This window comes from Psammomys obesus, unplaced genomic scaffold (genome assembly GCF_907164565.1).
Source record: "Psammomys obesus unplaced genomic scaffold, mPsaObe1.curated_primary_1811, whole genome shotgun sequence".
Taxonomy (NCBI): domain Eukaryota; kingdom Metazoa; phylum Chordata; class Mammalia; order Rodentia; family Muridae; genus Psammomys; species Psammomys obesus.
Genome location: NW_026596051.1, coordinates 8,586,586 through 8,600,102, shown reverse-complemented (window position 1 = coordinate 8,600,102; position 13,517 = coordinate 8,586,586). Strand labels below are relative to the sequence as shown.

General features: G+C 38.2%; 1 protein-coding gene across 1 annotated transcript in view; it reads right to left on the bottom strand.

Annotated features, from left to right (window-relative positions):
* Zpbp (zona pellucida binding protein) overlaps nt 1-13,517 on the bottom strand; it is a 186,565-nt gene that overhangs the window by 60,369 nt on the left and 112,679 nt on the right. The window contains exon 7 of the mRNA XM_055624272.1: nt 10,431-10,608. Coding sequence (XP_055480247.1) covers nt 10,431-10,608 — 178 coding nt within the window. The remainder of the gene's footprint in view (nt 1-10,430; nt 10,609-13,517) is intronic.

The following is a 13,517-nucleotide window of genomic DNA, read 5'->3' as shown; positions in this document are numbered from 1 at the left end:
GTTCATAGTCCATACTGAGGAAAAAGGTATAGGTCCAAGACTAAGGAAGTCATAAGTAGTAGGAGTCAAGCTACTACTCCAGTTTTACTAAATGGACATAGTATCAAACAACCTCTTAAATTTATACCCATAGACTAGTGCTATCCTTAGACTTGATCAAAGCAACCTCTCTTTGCAGCTAACAGTGACTAAAGCAGAAACTCAGGGATGTTCAAGCTGACAACAATGTGACAGTTGAATGTTCAGCATTTAAAAATAATCCACACCATACTATCACCTGCCAAAGCTCAAAGAACACAGAAGAGGGGCTAGAAAGAAAGAGCTGTAAGATAAGGAGGGGAGATGTGAAAGGTCTAATAGGTAAGACAACTAAAGCATTTATGAACTCACAGCAGTTCTAGCAACTTATATAGGCCCTAAATAAGACTAACCAGAAAATGTTCAGTCACTTATGGGACATGGGCCGGGGATCCACTCTGCCCAGAGGAGCTAAGGGCAATAGAGGGCTGCTGGAGAAGAAGAAATCACTATTTCAGGGATATAACTAGCGGTACATTACTTGTGCTCCAGTTGACAACTTCACACCCATGTTCACTCACCTATCCCTGATTAAGCCCTGCTGTTCACAGCACAAAAAGAGAAGAAAAATACATAAAAGTAGGTTTGGGGATTGCTGGAAGGTAGATAGCTGGTGGGGATGGGATAAAATTCAGAGTGGAGGCTATCAGTGTGACAAGAATGGATCAAATATGTGTGTGAAATTGTCAAAGAAAAAATTAATGTAAGTTAAGTTTAAAAGCACAAACAAAAGCCACATAACCAAATCTAAACTATATAAAAAAAACTAAAATAAAAAACAGATGCTACAAGAAGTATCATTTCATCTGGTTGTTTTTAGGGTAAAAAATTCTTTCCTCCTGATACCTGCCTAGTACTGCTCCTAAATATTCTTTTTAGTATTGTTAGTTTCAAGCTCAAAATTAAGGGTGCTTGACATCCCCAAAACAAGTTATGGATGCCAGTTGGCTTTTCCAGAGGAGTTACCCCAATTTCTGCCCCCAGCCTTCACCTCAAAACCAATAGGCCTAGCTCCTGATGCATCGCTCAAGATCCAGCTTCTACCTGGCCTAGGTCTCATCAAGCAGCTCATGCACTGTCTTTCCCTGACCTTGCTCCCATCACTTAGATAGTGACCTACCTAAGATAAGGCAGTCTAGAATCTCATGCCATTCACAAAACTAAAGAAAGTCTACATTCCACATCACATACAATCAATAAGGAAGGCCAAGGCAGTATATCTCTTATCAAACCCACTGGTTCTACAGCAATGTTCTCTAAGGAGGAGACAGAAAGACATGAATGGGACAGGAGCTCCAAGGGGAGACCAACAGAACCAAAAATGTCCAGGCTCAGAGGGTGCTGTAGAGACTGATGATTCAACCAAGGACTATGCATGGAGAGGACCCCAGACCCCTTGCTGAGATGTAGCCTATGGGCAGCTCAAATTCCATGTGGGTTCCCTACTAAAAGGGAGCAGAGGCAGTCACTGGCATGAAGTCAGTTGCCTTTTCTTTGATCACCTCTCCCTGGTGAGGTGGCCTTACTAGGCTACAGAAAAAGAAGATCCAGACAGTCCTGAAGATACCAGATAGGCCAGGGTCAGATAGTGGGGAAGGAGGATCTCCCCTATCAGTGGACTAGGGGAGGGACATAGGCAGGGAAGAAAGAGGGAAGGTGGAACTGGAGGGAGATGAAGAAGAGGGCTACAACTGGGGTACAAAGTGAATACATTGTAAATAATAATAATAATAATAATAATGACAATAATAATAAAATTATACAAATAAACTCCAGGATGTAGAATTTAAAGGTAAATCTTATCAAAAATTAAAAAAGCTTAAAGAAGATCTGAAAAAATACCTCATTAAATTTAGGAGAATAACAAACACCTGAGTGATGTCTAAGAAAACACCAAGAGGGCTAAATAAAATGTTGAGGAAGATTCAGGATTTGAAAACTAAATTCAGTAGAAAACAATTGAATCATGAAACAGAACTCAAACTGAAATTAAGATGGAATTGAAAAACTCAATGCCCCAATTAGAAAACTTAGGAGAAAGCTGTGCAGTGGAAAGGATCATATCGAAAATAGAAGGACTTTAAGAGAAGGTAGAGAAATTAGACCATGCAAAAAAAGAAAACAATTTAAAATACACAGAAGAAATAAGAACTGAGTGGTACCAAAACCAAACCACTGAATTATAGGCATAGATTAACCTTAGGCAAATGTCATAAACCAGGTATTCAACAAGATCATAGAATATGGGGGCTGGAGAGATGGCTCAGAGGTTAAGAGCACTGGCTGTTTTTCCAGAGGTCCGGAGTTCAATTCCTAGCAACCACAACCATCTAGATGGTGGCTCACAACCATCTAGAATGAGATCTGGTGCCCTCTTCTGGCATGCAAGCATACATAATAAATAAATAAATAAATCTTTAAAAAAAGATCATAGAATATTTACCCAAATTAAAGAAAGACATAGTCGAGGGGATCCAAGTTGGCAGCGACCAGCACCTACTGTATCTCAGGAGCAGAGGATCTTAAATTCTGCAATTGGTGAGTGGAGGGGCAGCTGAAGCCAGAACATCGACATTGAGGCTTCCTGAGGGAGAGGGGACAACCTATGAGCTGAGACCATTTGGATCTAGGTCACCTGAGAACTTCTACGGGGACTGAGAATGGCAAATATTCAATCCCCCCTGCACTTTCCCTTGTACAGCCTCCCTCCTCAGCGGAGCAGGTCCACAGTGCCCACTGCTCCTAGCACAGAACTCCCTGCTCAGTATCTGAGACAGATTAAGGGGGTCCTCCCAGTTCCTCAGCGGTAGGTTGTCAGCTGTATTGGCCTCCGAGGGCCCAGTTCCACAAGCAGCTATATGAGCTCCACAGGGCCTCCCAGCCAGCGACTCTACCAGCCTCCCAGTCCCTCATTGGCAGGAAGCTGGTACTATGGGCCACTGAGGTCCACCGGATCACCAAGTTCTGCTGGGCAGCTGTATGGGCTCCCCAGGGCCTCCCAGCAGGCATCTGTACCGGCCTACCAGTTCTATGGCAGTGGCTGGACTACCAGTGGGCCACTATATCAGAATCCTAGTTCTGCAGCTGCAGCACCACTGAGCTGATGGATTTCTTACAATCACATTGCCCCAGCAAGCCCAAATCTGAGAGTACAGAACAGGAGGAACCCCTGTGCTTTCCGATTAGGCCTGCTAGAAAATGAGTTCACCTTCAAGTGAGTTCATGCAGTGCCCCAGATCCAGGCTCCCTCTAAGATAGCAGCCAGACATTGGATACCGCCCACCCACAGCCCCACTGTGGGCAACAGAGGGTTCTTGGGACAGAATTCTCAACACTGAAGCCCATGTTTTGTGGCTCTTCCAGTGGAGTCCAGGCAAACAATTCCTGGAGCCCAGACACAGCTGAACACCAGAAGGACAGTATGACAGGCCTGTAGGCCACTGAGATATTCAGTGAACCTGTACATTATGCCCATGAACAGCGCCAGCACCCTACCCCCTCCTGAGCCTGCACCTCACCCCACATTCCAGGCATCTATACTCTCTAGCACCCTGTCCTTCAAGGCACACTTCCACACACACATGCCTGTGTTTCGTCTCCTACACTTGCGCACCCATGCCTGCGAGCTTCCTCCCTTAGGTACAGCTGAAATACCAACACACACTCTCAAACCAGTGGACTTCTCTCATCTTCCTGAAGAATACTCCAGACACCAGAGAAAGACAGACCCAGTCTGAAATACAGACTCCAGGAACAAACAGCAAAGGTTACAGAGAAGCAAATATCCAGATATCGGCATAAGAATACATCCAACAAAAATCAGGATGTCATGGCTTCATCTGCAACCCCCAAAAATCAATGGATATTTCAATTCATTGGAAACACAGGAAAGTGATTTTAAAGCTATGTTTATCCAGTTATTAGAGGCACATAAAGAGGAAACAAACAAATCTGTCAAACAAATAGCCACACAAATGGAGGCAAATAAAGAGGAAATTAAAAAATCTCTCAAAGAAATACAGGCAAATACAGCCAAACAAACAGAGGCAAAGGTAGAGACACAATTAGTGGCACATGGAGAGGAAACAAACAAACAAAAAATAGAGGCCATCATGAAGACAGGAATCCACATTCAAACAGATGAAGGAAATGGTTTGTTGCAAGGCATGAAAACAGAATTAGAATCAATAAAGAAAACACAAACAGAAAACCCTGGAGCTGGAGATCTTAGAGAAAAGATCAGGAACCACAATGGTAAGCATCACCAACAGAACACAAGAGATGGAAGAGAGAATCTCAGGTGTTGAAGATACACCTGCAGAAATTAATACATCTCTCAAAGAAAATGTAAAATCAGAAAAGTTCCAAACACAAGACATTCAAAAAATCAAGGATGCCATGAAAAGACAAAATCTAAGAAGAATTGGAATAGATGAAAAAGAAGATTCCAGGCTCTGTAGTCCAGAAAATATTTTCAAAAAAATCATAGAAGAAAATTTTCCCATAAATACCCAAATTTATGGGACACACTGAAAGCAGTGCTCAGGGGAAAATTTATAGCACTAAGTGCCTGCAAGAAGAAATTCGTAACAGCACATACAAACAACTTAATGGCCCAACTGAAAACACTAGAAAAAAAAAGAAGCAGATACACCCAAGAGGAGCAGAAGGCTGGAAATAATCAAACTCAGGGCTGAAATCAATCAATTAGAAACAAATAAAACTATTCAAAGAATCAATGAAACAAAAAGCTGGTTCTTTGAGAAAATCAACAAGATAGACAAACCCTTAGTCAAACTAACTAAAAAGCAGAGAGAATCTATCCAAATCAACAAAATCAGAGATGAAAAGGGTGACATAACTACAGACACAAAGGAAATTCAAACAATCATTAGGTCATACTACAAAAGCCTATATGCTATAAAATTTGAAAATCTAAATGAAATGGACCATTTTCTTGATAGATTCCATCTTCCAACATTAAGTCAAGATCAGGTAGAAAGACTGAACAGCCCTATATCCCCGAAGGAGATTGAAGCAGTCATTCACAGTCTCCCCTCCAAAAAAAGCCCTGGGCCAGATGGTTTCAGCGCGGAATTCTACAAGACCTTCAAAGAAGTGCTCACACCAATTCTCCTCAAACTATTCCACAAAATAGAAACAGAAGGTACATTACCAAACTCATTCTATGAAGCAACAGTCACCCTGATACCTAAACCACACAAAGACCCAACAAAAAAAGAGAACTTCAGACCTATCTCTCTTATGAACATTGACGCAAAAATACTCAATAAAATACTTGCAAACCAAATCCAAGAACACATCAAAGATATCATCCACCACGACAAAGTAGGTTTCATCCCAGGCATGCAAGGATGGTTCAACATACGGAAATCCATCAATGTAATCCACCACATAAACAAACTGAAGGAGAAAAACCACATGATCATCTCCTTAGATGCTGAAAAAGCATTTGACAAAGTCCAACACCCATTCATGTTTAAAGTCTTGGAGAGATCAGGAATACAAGACACATATCTAAACATAGTAAAAGCAATATACAGCAAGCCTATATCCAACATCAAACTCAATGGAGAGAAACTTAAATCAATCCCACTGAAATCAGGGACAAGACAAGGCTGCCCACTCTCTCCCTACCTCTTCAACATAGTACTAGAAGTCCTAGCCAGAGCAATAAGACAACTAAAGGAGATCAAGGGGATACAAAAATTCAACCAGAGAACTCATCCAGTTGATAAACACCTTCAGCAAAGTGGCAGGATACAAAATCAACTCAAAAAAATCAGAAGCCCTCCTGTATACCAAAGAACAAAGGGCCAAGAAAGAAATTAGGGAAACAACACCGTTCACTATAGCCACTAACCACATAAAGTACCTTGGCGTGACACTAACCAAGCAAGTGAAAGACCTGTTTGAGAAAAACTTCAAGTCTCTGAAGAAAGAAATTGAAGAAGATATCAGAAGATGGAAAGATCTCCCGTGCTCATGGATTGGTAGGATTAACATTGTGAAAATGGCCATCCTGCCAAAAGCAATCTACAGATTCAATGCAATTCCCATCAAAATACCAACTCAATTCTTTACAGACCTTGAAAAAAAGATTCTCAGCTTCATATGGAGAAACAAAAAACCCAGAATCTCCAAAACAATCCTGTACAACAACAGATCATGTGGAGGTATCTCCATCCCCGATCTCAAGTTGTACTACAAAGCAACAGTAATAAAATCTGCATGGTATTGGCATAAAAACAGAAAGGAGGATCAATGGAACCGCATAGAAGATCCAGAAATAAACCCACACACCTATGAATACTCGATATTTGACAAAGAAGCCAAAACTATTCAATGGAAAAAAGACAGCATCTTCAACAAATGGTGCTGGTCCAACTGGATGTCCACATGCAGAAAAATGAAAATAGATCTATATTTATCACCCTGCACAAAACTAAAGTCCAAGTGGATCAAAGACATCAACATAAAACCAGATACTCTAAATCTGTTAGAAGAAAAAGTGGGGAACAGCCTAGAACTCCTTGGCACAGGAGACAACTGCCTGAACAGAACACCAACAGCACAGGCTCTAAGAGCAACAATCAATAAATGGGACCTCATGAAACTGAACAGCTTCTGTAAAGCAAAGGACACTGTCATCAAAACAAAACGCCTGCCTACAGATTGGGAAAGAATCTTCACTAACCCTTTATCTGACAGAGGACTAATATCGAGTATATACAAAGAACTAAAGAAGCTGAAAAGCAGCAAACCAAGTAATCCAATTAAAAAATGGGGAACAGAGCTAAACAGAGAATTCTCTGTAGAGGAATATCGAATGGCAGAGAAGCACTTAAAGAAATGCTCATCCTGATTAGCCATCAGGGAAATGCAAATCAAAACGACCCTGAGATATCACCTTACACCCATCAGAATGGCTAAAATGAAAAACTCAAGGGACAACACATGCTGGAGAGGTTGTGGAGAAAGGGGAACCCTCCTCCACTGCTGGTGGGCATGTAAACTGGTACAACCACTCTGGAAATCTATCTGGCGCTTTCTAAGACAATTAGGAATAGTGCTTCCTCAAGACCCAGCTATACCACTGCTAGGTATATACTCAAAGTTTGCTCAAGTACACAAAAGGGATATTTGCTCAACCATGTTTATAGCAGCTTTATTTGTAATAGCCAGAACCTGGAAACAACCCAGATGTCCATCAACGGAAGAATGGATACAGAAATTGTGGTATTTTTACACAATGGAATACTACTCAGCAATCAAAAGGAGGAAATCATGAAATTTGCAGGCAAATGGTGGGACCTAGAAAAGATCATCCTGAGTGAAATATCCCAGAAGGAGAAAGACAAACACGGTATATACTCACTTATTTAGACCTATAAGATGTGATAAACATAATGAAATCTGTACACCTAAAAAAGATAATCAAGAGAGTAGACATGGGGTAAGATGATCAATCCTCGTTTAGAATGACAGATGGGATGTACATTGAACGTATGACAGGAGTCTACTGAGCACATTGGAAAGACTCTAACTAGGAGTGTTTTCAAAGCAAAGACTCATGACCAAACCTTTGGCAGAGTACAGGGAATCATAAGAAAGAAGGGGAGTTAGTCTGATGAGGAAAGGATAGGAGCTCCACAAGGACCAAATATATATGGGCACAGGGTCTTTTCTGAGACTGACATGCAACCAAGGACCATGTATGAATGTAACCTAGAACCTCTGCTCAGATGTAGCCTGTGGTAGCTCAGTAACCAATTGGTTTCCCATAGTGATGGAAACAAGGACTATTCCTAACAGGAACTCAATGACTGGCTCTTTGGCCTCCCCACCCCCCAAGGGGGGAGCAGTCCTGTTAGGCCACAGAGGAGAGCTGTGCAGCCAGTCCTAAAGATACCTGATAAAACAGGATCAGATGAATGGGGAGGAGGTCCCCCCTATCAGTGGACTTGGCAAGGGGCATGGTGGAGAGGGAGGGAGGGAGGGAGGGACTGGGAGGGAATGAGGGATCGGGACACGGCTGGGGTACAGAGTTAATAAAATGTAACTGATAGAAAAAAATAAAATACAAAAAAAAATTCCCAACTTAAAGAAAGAGATGTCCATAAACATATAAGAGGCTTACAGAACACCAAATAGATTAGACCAGAAAACTCCCATGTCACATCACAGTCAAAACACTGTATCTACAGAACAAAAAAAAAAAAAGATATTAAAAACAGCAAGGGAAAAAGACTAAGTAACATATAAAGGTAGACCGATCAGAATCACACCAGAATTATCAACAGAAACTATGAAAGCCAGAAGGGCATATATCTTATATGCTGAGAAGTGATATTTGGTAGATATATGTTTAGCTATTTAAGAACATATATTCATTTTATATATTATGTATACTTCATGTCTTTATATATATATAATATATATTATATATGCATATATAATATATATTATATGCATATAATATTTATATTATGTATATATGTATAAATATGTATAGTATATATTATATATTATATACGTATACATATAATATATAACATACATATTATACATAACATATATTATATATACTATATGTCATATTATATGCTATGTAATATATTATGTAAAATTATGTATTTATATAAATACATTATAATTATATAATATATAATGTGTATAAATATACAAATACATTATTTTCTGTATATAAATACATTATATACATTATAAAATATATTTATATAATATATAAATATATATTATAAATATATACATTATAAATATATATTATATTATATTGTGTAAGTATACTATTATATAATATATAAGTAAATATATAAATATATGTGTATAATGAATGTATATATATTCTCAAATAGCTAAAAACATATATCTACCATATAACCACTCCTCAGCATATGCCAAAAGGACTCCACATTGTGATTCATGGATACCTTTGCAGTCATGTTCATTGCTGTTCTAGTCATGATAGCTAGTAAATGGAAAAAAAAAAAACTAAAGTCCTCCAACTAAGAATCAGTAAAGAAAATGTAGTATTTACAATGATATTTTACCTAGCTGTAAAGAAAAAAAAATGAAGTAATGAAATTTGCAAGTGAGTGGATTGAAGTAGAAAATACTGTACTAAATGAGGTAACCCAGAACTAGAAAGACAAATACTGCATATCTTATCTGTGGATGTCAGCTCCAAATCTTTAGGTCTGAATATATAACCTAGATCAACTGCAAATAACAAAAAAATAAAAAGGAACTATGGAGGGAGGCAAGAGCATTAGAGAGGGGTATAGTAGCACATAGTTGCTGCGAAGAAGGTAATGAGAAAAATGGGTCAGGGAGACTTACTTGGGGAGGGCAGAGAGTGCAACAGGGAAGTAGGACTGATAAATACCACTTAGGATATTTGTCAATACCATAAGGATTTTGTTTACTTTAAAATAAATAAAATGTTAAGTTTATATGCATATATCTAATATCACTTGAGGTTGCAGAGCTTCTCCCCTCAACCCCAAAACCACAAGCTAACAAAAACCCCAATGTCAGGCGTGGTAAACCTACTTTCAAGTTCTTGGTCAGGAGAATCCAAGAAATATCCAAAACATTACAGGCTATTGCTGTCACCGTAGGTGTCATCTGGTAAAAGAACGTAGTGCACGATTGCTGAAGACACAATACTTCAGGCATCTTTGCTAAACCAGTATAATTTCAAATTGTATTCTAAATGCCTACCATTATATCTACAGGTTAATGTAGTTCCTGCTCCTCATTCAAGAAGTGTCTCTTTGCAGGTGACAGATATAATTATAGAAAGCTCCAACTGGCCACAATGCAGAAAACTACTTATCAGATGGCTACCCACAATTGATACATTAATAAAACAACCTACCAACCTCTACACTTAAGGCCTAGGGGACATTATAGAAGGTGTGGCAGGAAGACTAGAAGAGCCAGAGGACCAGGACTTCTACTGCAAGAGTTTCTTCTTCTTTATTATTATTTTTAACTGTATTTTTAAAAGGACACAAAGTGGGAGAGTAGAATACAGCAACTGGATCTGTGGGAAGGGTTAGGAAGAAAAGGAGTACATGGAATTTGAGGTATATTGTATAAAATTGTCAAAAATATAATAAAATATATCATTTTAAAAGTTAAGGTAGTTTTTCTTTATACATGTTTGGAAATGGTTTCCTCTAATATATTATTTATAATAGGTCAAGATCTAAACGACAGTTTTGAAGAAGATATTCAGCTAAACATAACTGAAATAAATGAATTTTCATCCACATAAGGCATGAATATAGTTCATCACATACCACAGCACTCAGGGCACTTTGGATGTTTCAGGTCACTGATTCCGTATCCAGGATAGCAGCTGTTAACCCACACCATTTGAAGAGTTCCTTCAATGTAATATATTTCAGGCAGGGGCTCCACACGTTTGCCCAGAACTTCTACTTGCTGATTGAAAAATCTCTCTATGAGATTTTTAGCCTAGAATAGAAAGAAAAGTCGAAATATTAATTATCTATGAAGTAATATGAATTTAAAACAAACAATGCAAAGGAATAAGTGTTAAATTCTTTATCTTCAATTTATAAGATTTACCTAGCATGCGAAAAGGAAAGTCTATGACTCATGCAAACACTTCAAATGTCTCAAAATATAGTTCTATTTCTATATGTAATAGAAAGAAATTATTTGTATTTATCAACTTCTTGGTCCTTTTGAACTTTGAGTAACTTATAGATAGTCAATTGAGAAAATTTAAGTCAGCTGTTTAAAATTAAACACATTTATGAAATTAAATTTACCTAAAACATTTTAAGTCACTAAGAACTGTGTCTTCTACCACCTCCTTTCTCACTTTATGAAGGGAAATCGGACTTAGAAACAAGATAAAATGTGATGAGGTCTGGGTCTTTATTATAAAAGTAAAGTTACAAAACAATAAGACATCATTTTGATAGAGAATCATCGTACTATCTACAATACTGCCTCTGACTTTGCTGGTAGGAATAGTAAGGGGCTGTGTTTTTCTGTGTGAAGTCACATCTCTATTTTAAATACAAAACAGCTCATCAACTCAAACACACTGCAAACAGGTTAGTTTCCTTTGCAACACGAACTTGCACTTCCAGTCTAGTGAGAAGCAAGAATAACTGGGCACACTGCTTTTGAACCTCAATCATTCTTACTTCTTTGAATGCCATCTTTATTATTTCTATGAAAAAGTCTAGAATAATTGAACCTTTTAAAATAAGCTACATTCAACATAAATATTTTTTTTGGAATTACTCAATTGTTTATGTTTTCACAAATTAAATATGTAGTAATTTTTATAAGCTTGGTCTGATGAATTTTTCACTTCTTGCTTGGTTAAACATAAATTTAGGTTAAAATAGGACTTTAAATTTTAGTTATAGAGGCTAGAGAATTGGCTCAGCAGCTAAGAGCACTTGCCACTCTTACAAAGGACTTGGTTTCCATCCCCAGCATCCCGATGGCAGCTCATAGCTTCCTGTAACTCCAGTTCCAAGGATCTGATAAGCTCTTCCAGTCCTCAGCACAAGGCATATACTTACAAATATACGGGCAAAACATTCAAACACTTCAAATGGTTAAATATATACAATGCAATATTTAATTGCTAATATTTAAATGTGCTGTTACAATTCAAAGTTTAGGGAGACACTTATCATAATCACTCAGAATCCTAATATCCTATGCAAAAAAGCAATCAAAAGTCAACAATAAATCCAATTATCTAGACTTAAGAACTCCTGACAGAAACAAATCATGCTACTTTTCCTCATTCCCCTTCTAATACTGAAACAAAAATACTTTATCATGAATAAAAGAGTATTAAATAACTGAAAAATTTCTGATACTACTTACTTTGATTGTACATGTATCCTAATAATGTGTATCAAAAGGTACACTGGAGAGATTCTGAGCTGGGTAAGGATTACAAGTTTTAAACAATTTAAATGACATTAGATGATAATTATAAAAACTAACCCAAAACTAGAATTCTAGTTTGAGACAACAAATAGGAATGAATGAACATCAGATCTCTTATTCTTTTTTAAATTTAATTTTTTATTTATTATTAGTTACATTTTATTAACTCTGTACCCCAGCTGTATCCCACTCCCTCATTCCCTCGCAATCCCACCCTCCCTCCTTCATCTCCTCCCTGCCCCTTTCCAAGCCTACTGATTTGGGAGGACCTTCTCTCATTTCATCTGACCCTGTTTTATCAGGTATCTTCAGGACTGGCTGCAAAGTCCTCCTATGTGGCCTAGCAGGACTGCTCCTCCCTTGGGGTGTGGGGAGGCCAATGAGCCTACCATTGAGTTCCTGTCAGAAATAGTCCTTGTTCCCCTTACTATGGGAAACCAATTGGTTACTGAGCTACCACTAGCTACATCCAAGCAGAGGTTCTAGGGTATATCCATACATGGTCCTTGACTCTACCTAGCAGTGTATCAAAGCAGATACTAAGACTCATAGCCAAACCTTCAGCAGAGTGCAGGGAATCATATGAAAGAAGGGGAGTTAGTATGATGTGGAAAGGATAGGAGCTCCACAAGGACCAAATATATCTGGGCACAGGGGTCTTTTCTGAGACTGACACTCCACCAAGGACCATGTATGGATATAACCCAGATCTCTTATTCTATTCATCTTGTCTACTCCCCAAATCTTCATGGAACAGATAAGTAAAGAGGAAAGCAAACTGTTCTACAATGACTTGCTATGGACTAGAAAGCAACCATTTCAACATGAACAATCTACAAAAAAATCTGCTTTGACAGAAAGAAGTCTGACAACTTATTGATTACACTGGAGGTTTTACTAGTGATTAAAATTAGCTAAAAGGCTTTAATATTTGTTATAGGTTAGTTCACCAAACTCAGAAGGCATCAACTGTACAAACAGCAAGTATCATATATCAGACAAAATCAGAGTATGCAGGTTTTAATTTCACTAGATACCACAGAGGATGTATTTATAAGACTAGTGTAGTGGTTCTCACCTTCCTAATGCTGAAACCCTTTAATACAGTTTCTTATGTTGTGGTGACCCACAACTATGAAATAATTTTCATTACTACTTTACAACTGCAATTTTGCTATGGTTATGAATCATAAATGTAAATATCTGTGTTTTCTATGGTCTTAGGGAACCCTGTAAAAAGGTCATTTGATCCTCAAAGGGGTCATGACCAACAGATTAAAAACCAATGTATTAGACAGTCATTTGAATACTTCAGGTAACACATTATTTAACAATCTTTGGGTGGTGGGCTGCTCAACTATAGGTCACACCAGCAAGAAAAAGATAGGCTGCCTGCTTTCCCACAGAATTCTCCCACTCCCTCTGCTTGATTCAAAAAG